The sequence below is a fragment of the Anastrepha ludens genome, chromosome 2, assembly GCF_028408465.1.
Source record: "Anastrepha ludens isolate Willacy chromosome 2, idAnaLude1.1, whole genome shotgun sequence".
Classification (NCBI taxonomy): domain Eukaryota; kingdom Metazoa; phylum Arthropoda; class Insecta; order Diptera; family Tephritidae; genus Anastrepha; species Anastrepha ludens.
In genome coordinates, this window is record NC_071498.1 from 143,989,309 (window position 1) to 144,006,219 (window position 16,911).

At 38.0% G+C, this 16,911-nt stretch overlaps 1 protein-coding gene across 1 annotated transcript in view; it reads left to right on the forward strand.

Moving 5' to 3' along the window:
* The window catches only part of LOC128855485 (autophagy-related protein 16-like), a 41,917-nt gene that overhangs the window by 23,081 nt on the left and 1,925 nt on the right, over positions 1 to 16,911 (forward strand). Inside the window, exon 5 of the mRNA XM_054090433.1 lies at positions 4,966 to 5,054. Within this exon, the coding sequence (XP_053946408.1) occupies positions 4,966 to 5,054 (89 nt within the window). The remainder of the gene's footprint in view (positions 1 to 4,965; positions 5,055 to 16,911) is intronic.

Sequence of the window (16,911 nt, forward strand, 5' to 3'; positions counted from 1 at the left end):
CAATCGTCAGAGGCCTCAGCCGAGTCACCATCTAAATAATCGCATTTGGAGAAGTCAAAAATCAAGTCGATGTTCACTTGTTTTTACGATTCCAAGGAAATTTCCCACAAGGAGTTCGTGACAACGGACCAAACCGTAAATGCAATTTTCCATATTGGCGTTTTGAAGCGTTTGTTGCATCGAATTCGCCCTGAATACCGCGAAGGAGGCAGCAGGCGCTTATTGCATGATAATGCACCGTCTCATCGATTCACTCTTGTGACTGATTTTTTAAATGGAAATCGCATTTAACCATCAATTACTTACCGTATTCACCTGATATGGCTCTCTGTGACTTTTACCTATTCGGGAAATTGCATTTGACCATGAAAGGAAAACGTTTTGCGTCCGTAGAGGTCATCCAAAAGGCTTTTACCGAGATCCTGAAGGATATTCCGGTCAATGACCTGAAACACTTTTTCGAGAAGCTTTTAGACCGCGCAAAACAGTGTATCGAGGCCAGAGGGGACTATTTTGAATAAATAAACTCGAAGTTATCAGAACAAAGCTGCTGTCGTTTCTATTTTAGCTCAGTCTTGTATATTTTGGACTTCATCTTGTATCTACTTTAAGCTACCGTGAAATGGCAAACATCTTTACGGATGGCTCGAAGTAAGACGGAAGAGCTGGTGGGGGAGTATACTGCGAGCAGGCCCCCATTAAGCTCAAATTTAGGATTCCGCACCACTGGTTGCTTACTTCTGCAATTACTGTAAAGAGCGTAAATATTTACTCCGACAGTCAAGTGGCAATTAGGGCCTTGAGCTCGTGGTTTGTGAGATATCAGATATAAATCGCTGGATTTATTTTAAAATATTTATTTCATATTTAAACGAAAAAGGTGTAAGTACCCACCACTCCCATTCGAAGAAATTTACAAAATACTCTATTTTTATAAACCTTTCAGCATCTTTTGTAAAGTGTAGAAAAATCCTGATGATTAAAAAAAGTGATAGAATTATCGCGCATTGCAGGTAAAAAAGTTCCGTTCTAACCCGTATTTTTTACTGACAGTTGCTTTTTCCTTCTACTTAAGCCTTAGAGCGACTTAAATGGGGTTGAAGACTACGTAAAAAATCTCATTGTCCAATTGTCTTCCCTTTGGTTGAACACACCTATTTTTACTGCCACTGTACGAGTCAGTGGCGGTATTTATTAATTAAATTGACTTATCAGCCTTTGTTGCGTAGCATGAAATTATTTACACACACGCACATCCACGCCTACAGTGATACAAAGCATAAACTTTGGTATACAGTTGCGGACATTGAAATATGGATGCTAAAAAAAGTCTATAAAAAATCAAAAACATTATTGCTTGTGGGGAAATATTACCTGAAATCCTAATTATAGTCCGATCCGTCTCAGTTTCAAACATATTTTAAAAAAGAGGAGAACAAAAACAATACAACAGTGAATGGCGAACGCCAATGCGCCGTGATAAACCACTTTTTGATACCGGAAATTAAAGCCCGTGATGTGCACAACAACAATTGGTTCAAACAAGACGAAGCTACTTGTCATACAGACCATGAAAAAATGGGTTTATTGCGTCGTCGTTTCGAAGAGCAATTTATCTTTCATCTCGGACCAGTGGATTTACCACCAAGATCGTTTGATATCATGCCTTTAGACTTTTATTTGTGGGGTTGTGTAAAGTCTAAATGCTTTGTTGATAAACCAGCTTCAATTCGAAAGCATAGGAAGCCACCACGAGATACTGACCGAAGTCCTCCAGCGAGTCATTCAAAATTGGTGTTTACGGATGGCAGAATTACGGAGCAGTTGCGGTCAACATTTGAAAGCGATTATCTTTAAAAAATAAATGTCATGAGTGGTTCTACACAAAAATTATAAAGATTGCCCAATGAATTTGAATTTTCATTGTTTTATTTCAATTTAAAATCCGCTACCTCTAAATTGATTACCTCTTACATTTGTGCTGGTAGTATGAAAAAAAGAAGCCCCTTTCTGCGTTTAAAGGGCAAACTGCGGGCAAAGACCAAATTAGACTCGTTTCCACCACAGTCGGTTCTATTTATGTTACCGAAACGACCCGGATTTATATTCGGCCAAGGACTGTCACTCCAGCAGCTATCCCCGTATGTAAATATCGGGAATGTTTATGCTGCCACAACAAAGCAACAACCAAATTAGACTTTCACTGCGCCTGCGGAATCTTAGTCAAGTATAAGACGACTGTCTGTCTAGATTTCAATGCCCGCAACTGTATAAAATATATACGCAGGCTTTCTCATCTCTGCATATACTCACATACCTGTACATATACCACTTTGATCAAAAAGTTCCCGGAACATTTGCCAGCTGACTGACTTGAGTTCTTATTTTTTTAGTAAGGTTGCCACATCTGTGATTAACATACCCACAAAAAAATAGTCATTGAAAAAGTTATGGCGCCTCGAGGAAATCTATCTCTGCACGTGTTTCCCTTTTTACAGCTTAAAAAATAGATTTGAATTTCCAACAATGAGTTTATATTAAATTTTGCGTTAAAAATGACTTCAATGGTGTGAAAACCTTAGAAATGTTGAGCAACTTTTTCGGTAATGACTTTGTAAAGAAAGCAGCCATTTAAGAGGGGCACTAACGCTTCAGAAGAGATCGTGAATCCAGCGAGGATGATTACGCAGACCGTTCACATCGAAAACTGATAAAAACAGCAATAGCAAAGTGAAAGAAAAGTTGATCGATAACTGCAAATTAACCATCAGAGAGCTGGAAGAGGACTTGAACTTTGCTTATGGATCCATTCTGGATATTGTAGTTAATGATTTGAGTTTAAGGAACGTTGCTTTAAAGTTGGTCCAAAACCAAAGTTGGGCCTGGTTTTCATGCAAAAAAAGGATCGCATTGATATCGTTAAATACATGATTTCCAAAGCTGAATCCAACCTAACATTCATCAAACGGACCATTATTGGAGGCGAGTAAGAGGAGACATGCGTATAAGTTGACACACAATCCAGGCATCGGGCGAGTGAGTGGCGAGCTACGAATGAACAAAGACTAAAAAACATAGCCGTTTTCAGTCACAAAAGAAAGCGATGTTCAGGGTTTTTATGGATTACAACGCTATTATGGTACACCACGCATTTTTGCTAGACGGTCAGACAAATAATAAATACTATTTTTTGTGCGTTATAAGACATTTACGTGAGGTAATTCGCCAAAGAAGAAAGGATTTGTGGGAAAAGAACTCGTTGATTTTACACCATTACAACGCATCGACGCACAGCATCAGTAAATTTTTGACCAAGAGCGAAACGAATACCAACCAACTGGCATCGAGCTCACCTGATATGGCTTCCTGCGACTCTTTTCTGCTTGATCGAGTCGAAAAACCACGACGCAGAACTACTTCGGTGTTTTAACAGCCGAAAGAAAGTAATGAAAAAGTTGAAGAGGGCTTTTAGGAGGGGAGCCTACTTTAGAGGCTTCAAAAAATAGATTTTTACGTGTATTTTTTTTTGGGAATGAGAGAAATATTCGATTGAAACAAAGCTTTCAGGTTTTATTGTTATATATATTACAATACTTCAACAGTCTTCTCAAATTTTTTCATTAAAATATATGTCATATTATTCCTAGTGCAAGCATTTTGCCGAGGCGCCTCGAGTGTGCATGTGTCGTGCGGCGGGAAAGATGCAGGTCGCAATTTTCATCTGAAACCAAAAGCCAAAATTTTTTTTAGTATAGTATAGCTTCTAGTTAAACCAAGAAAATTAAACAAAAAGTGAGAAATTCAACAATTTTTCGCTAATTAAGAAAAAAAAAATCTTTTTTTTTTGGAAAAATAAATTCACTTTAGATTGTTTAAAAAGTGGGTTAATCATGCCTTTCTTCAGGTTTTTTAGGTTCAACTCGAAGAGAATTTAACTCCGAATACAATATCTCGTTTCGATAGGACGTTTAACTTTTTCCCTATCCTTCCCGCCAATTAGGAAAAATCGTAAAAATAAAAAACCGAGAAATCGCGCGTCAGTTGCTCCCAATTTCTTCTGTAACTTCGAAAATATTTTGAATTTGCTTCTAAAGTTTTGAGGACACATTCTTGGATAGTTTGGGAAGACATTTATGCAAAAAAAAAAATCGATTTTTTGAAGCCTCTAAAGCAGGCTCCCTCCCCCCTTAATGGCTGTACCGAAAATAGAGTTCCAGAAATGGTACGCGGCGAGATCAAGCCCTGCCATAAATGAGCTGCAGTTGATGGAACGTACTTTGAAAAGAATAATATCAGTTTTGAGAAATAAATTTGTTTTTTGGATTTTCCGAATATATTCCGGGAACTTTTTGACCAAGATGTACTTTCGATCCGGCTGTTATAGACTCCTACAGCTGACGAATGGCACATTCGAAAGCAAAATAAACAAACTGTTAACCAACTGACCAGCAACCCACTAACTGACCAAGTCACTAAGTAGTCTCCGCGTCACGTCAACAAGCCAAGCCGTTACATACTCAGCACTTTTTGCTAAATTTTCATTAACACACTCGAAATTGTGTATTGTGTCAGTGTGTATTTTGGTCGTGCCTCTTGACGCTTCCATTTAGTTGTTGTTAGTCGGTCGATGTTGGCCACTTGACGTTGGCTAACAGATAGATTTTCCCCAACAATTCGTTCGTTCGCGCATTTTAGTCGCGTCCAACGCGTTTCGTGCGATTTTCACGGAAATTTACAAGACAATTTTGTTTAAATGCTGTATTTTCTGCGTGTTGCTGCGCCACATATTTGATTTAAAACATTTTAGTGCAAAAACGAAAAAATATTCTTAAAAAATACAAATTGTGATTTTGTGCAAGAACGATTTATAAGATTATTTATTTTAAGCAGAAAAAAGGGGAAAAATTACTAAGTGCCAAGAAAATGCGTAAAGCAATTACTAAACGTCTTTCTATTTCCATGCAGGACGAAAATCGCTGCCTTCTGGACCGTTTCATGCGCTACAAATCGAAGGATGCCGACAAGTTGAACGAAGAGAACGAGAATTTCCTAAGGTGAGTTTGCATGGTGTGTGCCCACTTGTTATTGTTCTTGTTTTGTTGCTGTTGTTGTTAGTAAAAATAGAAAAAAAAATAGTTTCTTTGAAAAAATGCTAAAATTTAACTTTTGCTTCTTAAATAAAACTTTGTTTTTTCCAATACAAATTGAATATTTACTGATTTAATTAGAAACTCCTACGTTTAGTTTTATTACACAAAATGGTGTGTTTTTATTTAAATTTAATTCCAATTTTCAATTTTGCATTTTTAATTTTGAAATAAATTTAAAATTTCTTTTTAAATATATTTAAAAAAAGATAAAAGTTAAACAAAAAATATTAAAAAAAAAAACAAGGAAAGCACTTTTTGGCTCTTATCATTTGGTAGATGGACACTTTGTTTTTAATCCCCTATCTAAGCACTTGTGGATGCGGGAATACCAAACAAAACAAAAACACAAAAATGCAAACAAAGTCTACACAAAATAACAGTGCTTCCGAAAAAACTAATTGCAATCATTAAAGCAAGCATAAAAAGAAAGAAAACAAAAAACGAAGATAAAAAACAAACAAAAGTTTAAATATCACTTAAAAAAAATTGAATAAAATAAAAAAATTTGCTTCGTTATGCGCGCGCCATTGGCAACGTGTGTATTGGGATAAGAACAACAAAAAATAAGAATAAAAATAAAAACAAATACATCATGTGGAATGTAGTCTCATGTGGATTGTGTCTTTTTTATGATTGCTCGCGCTCTAAGCTCTTTGTTTATCATAGACCTAATTAATGTATGTGCATATAACGGTACGGTATAAGTATCCAAAGTATATTTAGAAATTTTAATATTTTTTAAGCACATATTTTTGTTTTTTTTTGGGAAATGCATAGATTGTGTCATAAATTGCTTTACGTACATACATATACGAGTATACACTCCTCTCCCCTCACTGTTCCCATGCATTTGTTAATGAAGGTATTTATTTACTTAAAAAAAAAAAAATAGAAATAAATTTGTAAATACTATTATAAAAATATGCATGCATGTACAGTATCTGGCCATTGACTTATGACCGATAATAAAAATTGCATATTTATGGCTTTGAGAGCGAATAAAAAGCAAACGGTTTTAAAGCATTTAAAAAAGTTTAAATGCTTGTTTTTGTTAAAAGCTTCTTGACATTTTTGCATTAAAAATATTTCTTTAAAACTAATATTTCGTAGCTCCTCCCTCCCCTTGCTGTTAAGACGGCCGCAATTCGTTGAGGCGTACTGCCTACGCACTGTGTTATCTTCGTCTTAAGATTTTGGTCATTACACCACACATCTTCGGTGTTTTCCTTAAGCTGTTGTACTGTGGTATTACTCCGCTTGTATACTGCCGATTTGAGGTATGCCCAACAATTTTCGATGCGGTTAAGGTCCGGCGAATTGCCAGGCAATGGCAAAACCATTATTTCCATTGAATTCAGACAATTCATGCTTATCCTGGATGTGTGACATGGAGCTCCATCTTGCATAAAGGTGTATTCGTCTCTCGGACACTTCAGGATTTCTAAATATGGCATGAAACATTTTCCAGCACCTCCACGTACTGGGCAGAGCGCATTTTTCCCTCAACAAAATGTAGCGGACCTGGTCCCTCTGAGGTTATACAGCCCCAAACCATAACGCTGGGGGGGGTGTTTGACCCTTTGAAGCACACAATCTTTAGAATATCCTTCTCCTGCTCTTCTACGAACAAAATTTGCTGTTTTTGTGACCGCTTCCAATCGGCATTCATCGCTGAAGATGATCTGTAAGAAGAAAAACACAATCACAAAAAAGTGTGAATATTCACATCTTCTTGCTACTGCTATTTGACAAAGGAAAGAAATGTTTTTTTTTAACTTATTTTTTTCCAATATTTCGCGTCGAAATCTCTATGAAGTTGTGCCCAAAGTTTCTGCACATTTCAGTCAGTTTTGGCTTTTTTGCTGGTCGTCTGCAAAAAAGTCCATTTTCGTATAAGCGTCATCGTAACGTTCTTTCCGAAATATTTACTCTAGATTCCTGAACCTCTCTTAAAATCAGCCGACTTGAAGCATTTCTGTTCCAGAGAACTGCTTGGACGATTTTGCGATCCTGCCTGGTTGAGGTGATGCGTTCTCGGCGACAATTTTGGCGATTATTTGAAGTTACCGCTAAAACGTTGTTGGTATTTTTAAACTTTTTGGCACCATTTACCACAGACGCCTTTGATATTCCAACGGGTTTTGCTATGTCTGCATAGCTCAAGTTCTTGGCTTTCAAAAGAACTGCAATTTGTTGCTTTTGTCTCGATGTCAAATCCGACTTTCGGCCCATTTTCTAAAAAAAACTGGTTAAATTGAAGAAAAAACGGATAATCCACTTGACAAATTCAAAAGATATGAATATTTTATACTTACTGTTGTTGTATTTTAGATATATGAATAATCACTATTCAATTCTTTCACTTTTCAGACGTTCTCAATTAGTCCAAATCTCCTCACACAAGATTGAATTAATTCGCACCGGCACTTGCACACTTAACTTTTCACTTATAAGCAAAAAAAATGATCCTTTTCTAATCATCGCAGGCCAATTGACCGAAAATTCTTAAAAACATCTAACAACAGTTTAAAAACCTCTTAATACCCTTTTTTATTTGGAAAAGCTCAAATTAGATGAACATTTTATCTGATATTTGAAGTTTTCAGAAAAAATGCCATCGGTCATAATTCAATAGCCAGGTACTGTGCACTCCCCTCCCCTCACTGTTCTCATGCATTTGCTAATGAAGCTATTTGTTTACGTAAAAAAAAAAGAAATAAAAATAAATTTTTATACAAAATTTTTATATACTCTTATAAAAATATTCATGCACGTACAAAATGTATTGGTAGCATCTTTGTAGTAACAGCCCCGCGGTAAAAACATGAATTAGTAGACGAATTCATGGCCATTGCACCGTGCGGCAAAATTAAAATTTTGTTTTTTTATTCAAGAAAGATTTCTTCAAATGCACGTGAAACTATAGATTTTATATATGTGGAAATGCTGCATACTCAGTTTTTAATTTGCTCATCAATTTAATTTTTTAATGGCCTCTAAAGTTTGTAAACGCAAACATAAGCGGAGGTGTCCATTGCGTATACTTAATTTCGTGGGAGGAATGTAGAATTATTTTTTTTTTTACATTTCTATAAAACAGTCAGCAGAACGAAAGTCTGGGGTATAATATTTAACAATATTTTGTGCATTTTGTTCAAAATAAATCATGAGGGTATTTAGTGCTACATTTGTCAAAGAATATTATTCTGATATATTATATTTGTCCTGTCCTATATTGCTGCTGGTTAGTTAGACACATTCTCTTCCGTTTGACATCCATACTAATGCCATAGATTGAGTATTAGTATATTAAACTCTCTTTGGAAATATAGTCTCGGAAACTCTAACACCATTTAAGAAATTTACTTGATGAGAAAACGAAACAATTCAACATCAGGTGTACACTAATTGAAAAAAATGTTGATGCAGTTTTTTTTCGGAATTATAATACATTTTTTCACTTGATTTCATGACAAAAGCCCACACACAGTTCAATTAGCTTTTTTTGTTTTTTTTTCTTGTTCACTTCTCTCGGGTTCATAGGGCCTCGACAACCCTCTTCCAGCGTACACGGTTCTGTGCTGTTAATTTTGAGATGTCGGCATCTGCTAGTTCGCAGCATCGACCTTCTCCAAGTGGTTTTTGGTCGATCGCGACCTCTGCTCCCTTGCCGGTTCCAGTCCAGTGCCATTCTCGTGATACTATCTGGTGATTTTCTCAATGTGTGACCTATCCATCGCCACTTTCTGCCTTTGATTTGCCTAAGGATGGGTTCCTCGTTCGTTAATCTCCGCAGTGCGTCGTTACTGATGGTGTTTGGCCAGAATATTTTACAGATGATGCGGAGGCATGTGTCGATGAAGGATTGTAGCCTCTGTGTGATGGTGTTAGCGACCAGCCATGTTTCGCTTCCGTACAACAATACGGACTTCACCCATGAGCCGAATATTCGTAGTTTAGTGCGCCTGGAGATTTGCAAACTCCCCCATACTGTATGCATTCGCCCGAATGCCGCCCTTGTTTTGTTTAGCCTGCAGTTGATATCTTCATCTGTTCCACCATCTGCCGTGATGATACAGCCGAGGTAGCAGAAGCTTTCAACGAATTTCTCTGGGCATCCGTCAACCAATATCTGCCTTGCGTTATTGTGGTTAACTTTCATGGCCTTGGTCTTGGCGATGTTGGCCTCCAGTCCGACATTGCGTGCTAGCGGATTATCTTGGCTGGAACTCCCTTTCTACTCAGTGCCAGCCATATTGCGTCTCGTTTGATAGTGCCGTACGCCTTCTTAAAGTCTACGAACAGCATGTGGAGCTACTCGACTGATCGTTCTCCTATAATCCGAAGTGTGTTGGCTTGGTCAATTAGCTTAAAATTTATTAATTTTTAAGCTTTCTTGAATACATTTAGTATTTAGCAGGTCTACCACTGTTACCAATCACTGCTTCAAGGCATTGCTCCAACTAATTGGGTAAGCTTTTCCTGCGTTGTTTGGTCTCATGCCTTTCTTGATCGATTTTTGCGCCAGTTACTTCGCCGTATTTTTCTCTCTAAAGGCTCCCAAACATATTCTATCGGATTTAAATTCTCCGAACTCTGTGGTGGTGTATTTAGTTATCTGGGTGCGCAATCTAAGAGGTATTCTTTGACAAATAGTGCAGTAGGCTTAGGGTCATTGCCTTGTTGGAAAACCCAACCTTGCCCAAGACTCAAGCATTCTACTGATGGCTTCAAGTGTTGTTCAGTCCGTAGTACCTTCAATAAAGGCCATCAGTCCGACACCAAAAGCAGCCATGCTTGGCAGTATGTATCAAATTTTCATTTCCATAGCCGCATTTGTTCTCCTCCATATTTTAGTTCGGCTATCACATCCAAATATATTGAACTTCGATTCGTCAGTAAATAAAACTTTAGACCAAAAATCCATTCTCTTGTCTCCGTGCAAACTCAAGACGAAAGAACGGTTTTTTTCCAATCAGAGGCTTTTTACGTGGAGTCCTACTGCAATATCGACTATTATTATCACTTTATGTACGACCAAATTGGATAGCAGATTGCATCTAAAGCGGATGGGTTTTGCGATCATTAAAGTTCATTGCCATATTTGCATAAATCCATCTCTGTCTCTGCTCATAACTTTTATCCCGCAGTTTCTCTCAAAAGGTTCCAAAGTAATTGGTTTATCAGTCACTATTCTCACATGTCACAGTAATATGATCATCTGCATCGCTGTATTGTACTGGCAATCCAGAATGCTTTTGATAATCACTGCTCACCGAACATTCAGACAAAGAATCAACTTCGTTTTCGCTAGTTAAATCCAAATCGCTAGAAAAGCCAGTTTTTTCACTTACTGTATACCTTCTGGGCAATGAGAAATTATGCTGTTGCACGTACACTTAAGTCCTTCCCTGTTCCTATATCAAATCTACAGTTTCACGAGCATGTGAAATATTTCGTGGATAAGTTTTATGGTCGCTCGTCGTTTTCGTAAACGAGCGCTACTCTGAAGATGACACTCTTAACAGTTTACTGGCACCGGCTTTCATACCAATTAGGGTATAAATTAGGTATAAGTAGGTAGTTTCAATTTTATTGGGTCATAGCTCACTGCGATCTCTGATGTGACCTATTGTGCCTCACCGCGAGCCTGTAATTCTAGATTTCTGATGAATTTGAGCACTTCCTCGGCGTTTTCATTCCATAAATACCACTGAATTCAGAGCTACATCATCAGAGCTGACTTCATTTAGGGAGAGCTGCCCATTCTCGGAGGGTGCACTCTGGTGTTTCATGATTCAGCTTATGAACACGAAAGATGTTTGATTCTACTAATCCTAGTTTCCAGACATGATGGGGAAGACTCTAATAACTCGAAAATCCGTCATTCTCTATCCACTTTTAATAGCCTACTTGACGCTTCTCTGGAAGCAAGTATACATTATTTTTCTTGTCTCTGTCCCGAACTTTCCATCCAGTGTAGTATAAAGTCCATGTTCTGCCAGTCGTTGATAATTTTCTTTACGTGGGTTTTGGAAAACCTGTAGAGGGATTCTGGGCCATTTAGTTTTGATGTAGCGGCAAATTTGCTATGCAGTCTGACTCATCCTTGCCGTCATGACCTTCATGTTCTGGTACCCAGCTTAGCAAGACGAGCCAAAAAAGGGCTCTGTGGTTTGCGTTCGTTTGCCAACGGCGCCCATATCTGTGAAAGTCAAAGAAATTTCAAAAGCCTAAAACAATGCAGTATTTTGCGAAACCTACTGGTGAGTGAAAAATTCAACACAATCAAAGGTGCGAAATATCATCTTCATTTTGACTTTATTAACGTAATCAACCGATGTCAATCCCTTCGAAAATTCTTGGACCTTAATGAAGTTGAGGCTCCACAAAACTGGGTCGGAACTGAGTTCATAGCAGCTCTCTTAACAAATTCAGATAAATTTGGGCTTCTTTTTTATAAGAACAAGCCGGAAATCTCGTGGAGGGTATGTGCCGAAGAAGGCAGCCCGTTTTTTTTATTTATTTATTTGGTATGAATAAAATAATATTATAAATACTCGATACTTTTAATTTGTTTATTTCAAATTTTTTTCTTAGTACAAAACTTAGGTTAGGTTGGGTTAGAAATGTTGCTTATCTAAGGTAAGACACTGAGTGGCCCTAAGGCACATCCCTTAACTAAGTTGCTTAAACCACTTATATCTTTTTTAGTAGGTGACTGGTTCCTCCGAGGCTTTGCTGTCGTTTTCATTGGAGAAGTATTTTTGCGAAGCGGGTCCGAAACCAGCGCGTACCACCAGATATCCTAGAATGTTTCGCCTTCTCACACTGGCGAAGAGAGACTAATTGGACGGAAATCTTTTGCAGTATAACGACCCGGTTTCTCTGCTTTGCGAATAAAGACCACACTGACTTTCCTCCATGAGTTCGGTATTCACCTTGATCATATGGATGCCCTAAAGATCTTCATCAACCATATGTTTATCGCTCCTATAGACTGCTGTAACATCATTGGTATAATTCCATCCGATCCTCTTGATTTGTAGGGTTGGAAGGAGTTTACCGCCCAGGTTACCTTAGTCTCACAGATAATCTTCCTTACAAGTTCATCCATCTGAATTCGTCCATTCTTGGCATCCAGGGAAGTTTGTTTGCATGAGATCCTCAAGTGTTTTCTGCCCTGTTCAATACTTAATATCGATAATTTTTAGAGTTGAATTTTTTTTGCGTGTATTACGTTAGTTTGACTTTATAGAGGGGTGGGTGAAACTCTCTTATCTCTGTTCGTGTCTCAAAAATTTTTACTTATAGTGACTCCTTTTGTTCGCTGCATGTAGATTTGCCTCTGAAGTAGGTAATATTAGGTGACCTCTTTTTTTATTTATTGTAGTGAAATTCTTGTAAAAAGTACTGCGTGTTTTTTCGCTTGATTTCGATGATAAAATTATCATAGTCAGGATCACCCCATTTATGGATATAAAAAATTTCGTGTCTAATCTTCAAATCCTGCCCAGTGAAACAAGCGCTCACATATCGAGCCGTTCCCACGATTTTCCTTATTTATCAGCATTTTCGACGATTGGCCTATCAGGGCGTGTGCCAACTTCGACGCCCATATCTTCAGAATGGAATCATGGCGAACTAATGAGATTGCTTCACCCAGGACTTGTCACCTCACTTCATACAATAATACCCGAAAAGAGACATCAGGGAAACAATTAGAAAAGGTAAAACGTAAAACGAAAACATAAAATAAAATAAAAATTAAAAATAAAGTTTTTTTTTCTTTTTGCTATAATTTTTTGTTTGTTTCATATTCGAATCTCTCAGCACTTGTTTTCGATACTAGGCGCGAGTATACACATTTTAGTGTAAATATTATTATTTGAGTAAATATGTTTTTACAAACTATTCATTCAATTTAGTTTTTAAATAACTTTTTCCCTATAAACAAAACCAAAAAAAAAAAAAAAAAAAAAAAAAAAAAACTAGCACGATTGAAATCCTTATTTTAAGCCTTACGCTCTCCATTCTTAAAACACTTGTTTATTTACTGCAGCTGTCTAGCGCCCAAGTGTCAAATATGATTTAAGTACGACGCCATTTGCAAAAATTATAAATCTTCCGATAGGCTGATAAAGTTTGCCCCACCTTGTAAAATACTGTATGTATTGCGATGCCGTTATTTTACTTCAGCTCGTTAGAGAAATTCATATTTTTCACTTTTCACATCCATGTGCACTAGAATCGGTGATAAATATACACATGATTGTACATTATTTGCGAGTACATTACAAAAGTAGATATATGAAAAAATATTACACAATTTTGCAATTAAATTTCGAAATTACCAATTCAAAATTTTCAATAAATTTGCGGAATTTTCTTATATGTATTTTTTCAATTTTACTTTAACAGTTTTCAAAATATTTTGGTTCACTATTTTTTTCAAAGTTTTTGGCAAATTCATACATATAGTGTCTCCCAAAAGTGTTCACGAAATTCAAAAATTTCATGTTACTGCCAGTTGTCCTTTTTTATTGGGTATGGGAATAAGTTTCCGTCCTTTCTTAGCCAAAGTTACGAATCATTTAAGCAATTTAATAATAGATGATGTTATGTGAAGTATGTGCCGTTGGAAGCTACAACTCTACTCCATCTTTCAAGCAGCATACGGATTCCTCTGACGAAAAATTCGAGTTCTTTTGACTTGATCCATTCGATGAGCCAGTTTGCGATGCTCTCGTAAGAAGTGAACCGCTCTTCAATAAAGGCTGACTGCATTGATCGAAACAGATGGTAGCCTGAAGGTGCAATGCCTGGAGAAATACGCTTGGTGGCGCAAGATTTCGCAATTTAGACCGTATAAATATTTCTGGACAGATTTAGCAACGTTTAGGCGTTGTTATACAGCAAAATCAGTTTGTCATGTCCACCGTCGCATTCCGGCCGCTTTTCTTTGAGAATTCGATTCAAACGCATTAGCTGCAGTCGGTAACGATCGTTAGTCGCCAGTGATGGTTTCAGATTGTTTAAGGAGTTTATAATAGACGACACCCTTCGGATTCCACCAGAAGCACAACATAACCTTTGAAGCATGAATACATTTTTTCGCTGTCGATGGAAAATAGAATTTGAATTGGATATTTAGTTTTTGTGTAAACCGAAACAACTCGGCGTTTCTTCGAAAACATGAGGAAGCCATGAGTTGGGGACGATCTTTAGTTGGCCAATATTTGTCATTCTAAATTGCACCAGGTGTGTTCAAAAAGTATCGCGAATTTTGTGTTTTTTCAAAAATTATTTATTTATTCATTAATATTATATAATATCTATTTTGTCCCCTTCAAAGTAATCCCCATGAGATATTATGCACTTGTGCCAACGTTTTTTCCAATCTTCGAAGCACATCAAATCATCTTTTTTTTATCTTGTTCAGCTCCTCCTTCGAAGCCGTCTTTATCTCGTCCATCGTAGCGTAGCGCCGTCCTTTCATGAGCCTCTTCAGTTTCGGGAAGAAGAAAAAGTCACAGGAGGCCAGATCAGGGGAATACGGTGGCTGTGACATCATTAGTGTGTTGTTTCTGGCCAAGAGGTCGCGCACAAGCAACGATGTGTGAGCAGGGGCGTTATCGTGATGCAAGAGCCAATTTTTGTTCTTCTACAAATCCGGTCGTTTCTGACGGATTGCTTCGCGCAAATTGCGCATAACTTGCAGGTAATATTCCTTATTCACCATTTTACCCTCTGGCAAGAACTCCTGATGCACAACGCCCCCGCAATCGAAGAAAACGGTAAGCAAAACTTTTACATTCGCCCGAACTTGGCGCGCTTTTTTCGGTCTTGGTTCGTGCGGCAGCTTCCATTGAGATGATTGAGCTTTGGTTTCCACGTCAGAACCTAAACACGATTCGTCACCAGTTATGACCCCCTGGAGCAAATTTGTGTCGTCGCGGACAGAGTCCAACATCTCATTAGCAATGTTCATGCGATGCTGCTTTTGATCGAAATTGAACAGTTTTGGTACGAATTTTGCGGCGACCCGTCTCATGACCGAATCATTGAAAAAAATCGAATGGCATGAGCCATTCAGCATCTTCTCTAACGGTGATTAGACGATTGGCCAATACTAATATATTTTCTTCACTTCATCAATTTTTTCGTCTGTTGTTGAAGTGCTCGGGTGTCCGGCTTTCGGCGACGCTTTTCGTCCTTCACATCTTCTCGGCCTTCTGAGAACATTTTGTACCACCGATAGACGTTGCTTTGGTCCAAAGTAGCTTCTCCCTTTGATACAGTCAACATTCGGAATGCATCCGCGCACTTAATTTCGTTTTTCACACAAAATTTGATACAGGTTCTTTTATCCATCTTTTTGAATAGGTAAAAATCGAAGACGAGCCGAAACACAGCAAAGCACCTGCCAACAATTAACTGAACATTCAAAATGGCCGAACTCGTCGGCATGAGTGAGAGACATGAGTACCAACATGTCGCCACAAAAAAATCGAATTTCGAATATACGTAACCTGCGAAATTTCAAATTCGCGATACTTTTTGAACACATCTCGTATTTGCCATCGAAAAATCCAAGCTCGGCGAATTTATGTGTTGGGGAAAAAATTCAGATTTGGTGCCTTTTTTCTACGAGTAACGCGAATGACGTTTTCAAATTTTCGTGTTCTTTACCTATTTGGACACTTCACATTTAAAACACGCATTCAAACTGTTTATTATTTTATAATTTACTTTTGCTCGATATGACCACCTTTTGACTTGACTATGGCCTTGAGACATCCCAGAAACGAATCGCAAGGTGCCCGAATGTTACTTGCAGGTATTTTGGCGCATTCGCGGACAATGGCTTTTTAGCGCCTTGAGACTGGTGAATCTTTAAGTTCGAACCTTGTTATCCAAAATGTCTGAAAGAGGATAATCTACCAGATTCGCGTCTGCTGTATTTGAGAGCCATTGTGTGGGTGTTATGAAGTTCTTGGTTCACTCGAGCTTTGTGAGAAAGTGCCGAGTCCTGTTTAAACGTCTATGGTTTTCCACCGAAATGTTTGTCTGCCCACGGCTTCAAAACAACCTCCAGAACTCTTTTCCAGTAATATTTCGCATTTACCTTGACGCCAGGCTCGTTGAAAACGATTGGAGGGCGCCCATCTGCGGTTGCAGCGGCCCAAACCATTACCTGTGGCGGATGCTGCCTCCTTGTGGCCAATCGATGACTCAAATTCTCGTATGAACGGTCGGTCAAATAAGCCCTATCGTTTCGGGAGTTTACGAATTGTTCAATTTGAAAAATTTTCTGCTCAGAAAACACGAAGTTCGGCAATTGACCGCTTTCGGCCAAGCAAAGCAACTCCTTCGCTCTCTCAAGTCTGACTTATTGTGAGATCATGCGTTTTTTGGATCTTGTAAGGCTTGACTTTGAGATCATTTTTCAGTATGCGGCGAATGCTACGGTTAGATATTTTCAGTTCTTTTGCCATTTGATTAGCACTTCGTCAGGGATTTCACTCAATTCGCTTCTGGGAGTATTTGTGATTGTGATCGGTAGAACTTACGAAGAAAAATGTTAGTTGTAGCGTTGCCGTATAGCAAATACTGCAACAAAGTATCGATATCAAGTGTCGAACTTGAAAAAAGCATCGCGTAAAAAATCGACTTGCCTCGGGAAAAAGTATCGAGCATTTACTTGCAAGTACAGACTTCGGGGCATAACTACATCTGAGATGGCAATACCCACGTCAAA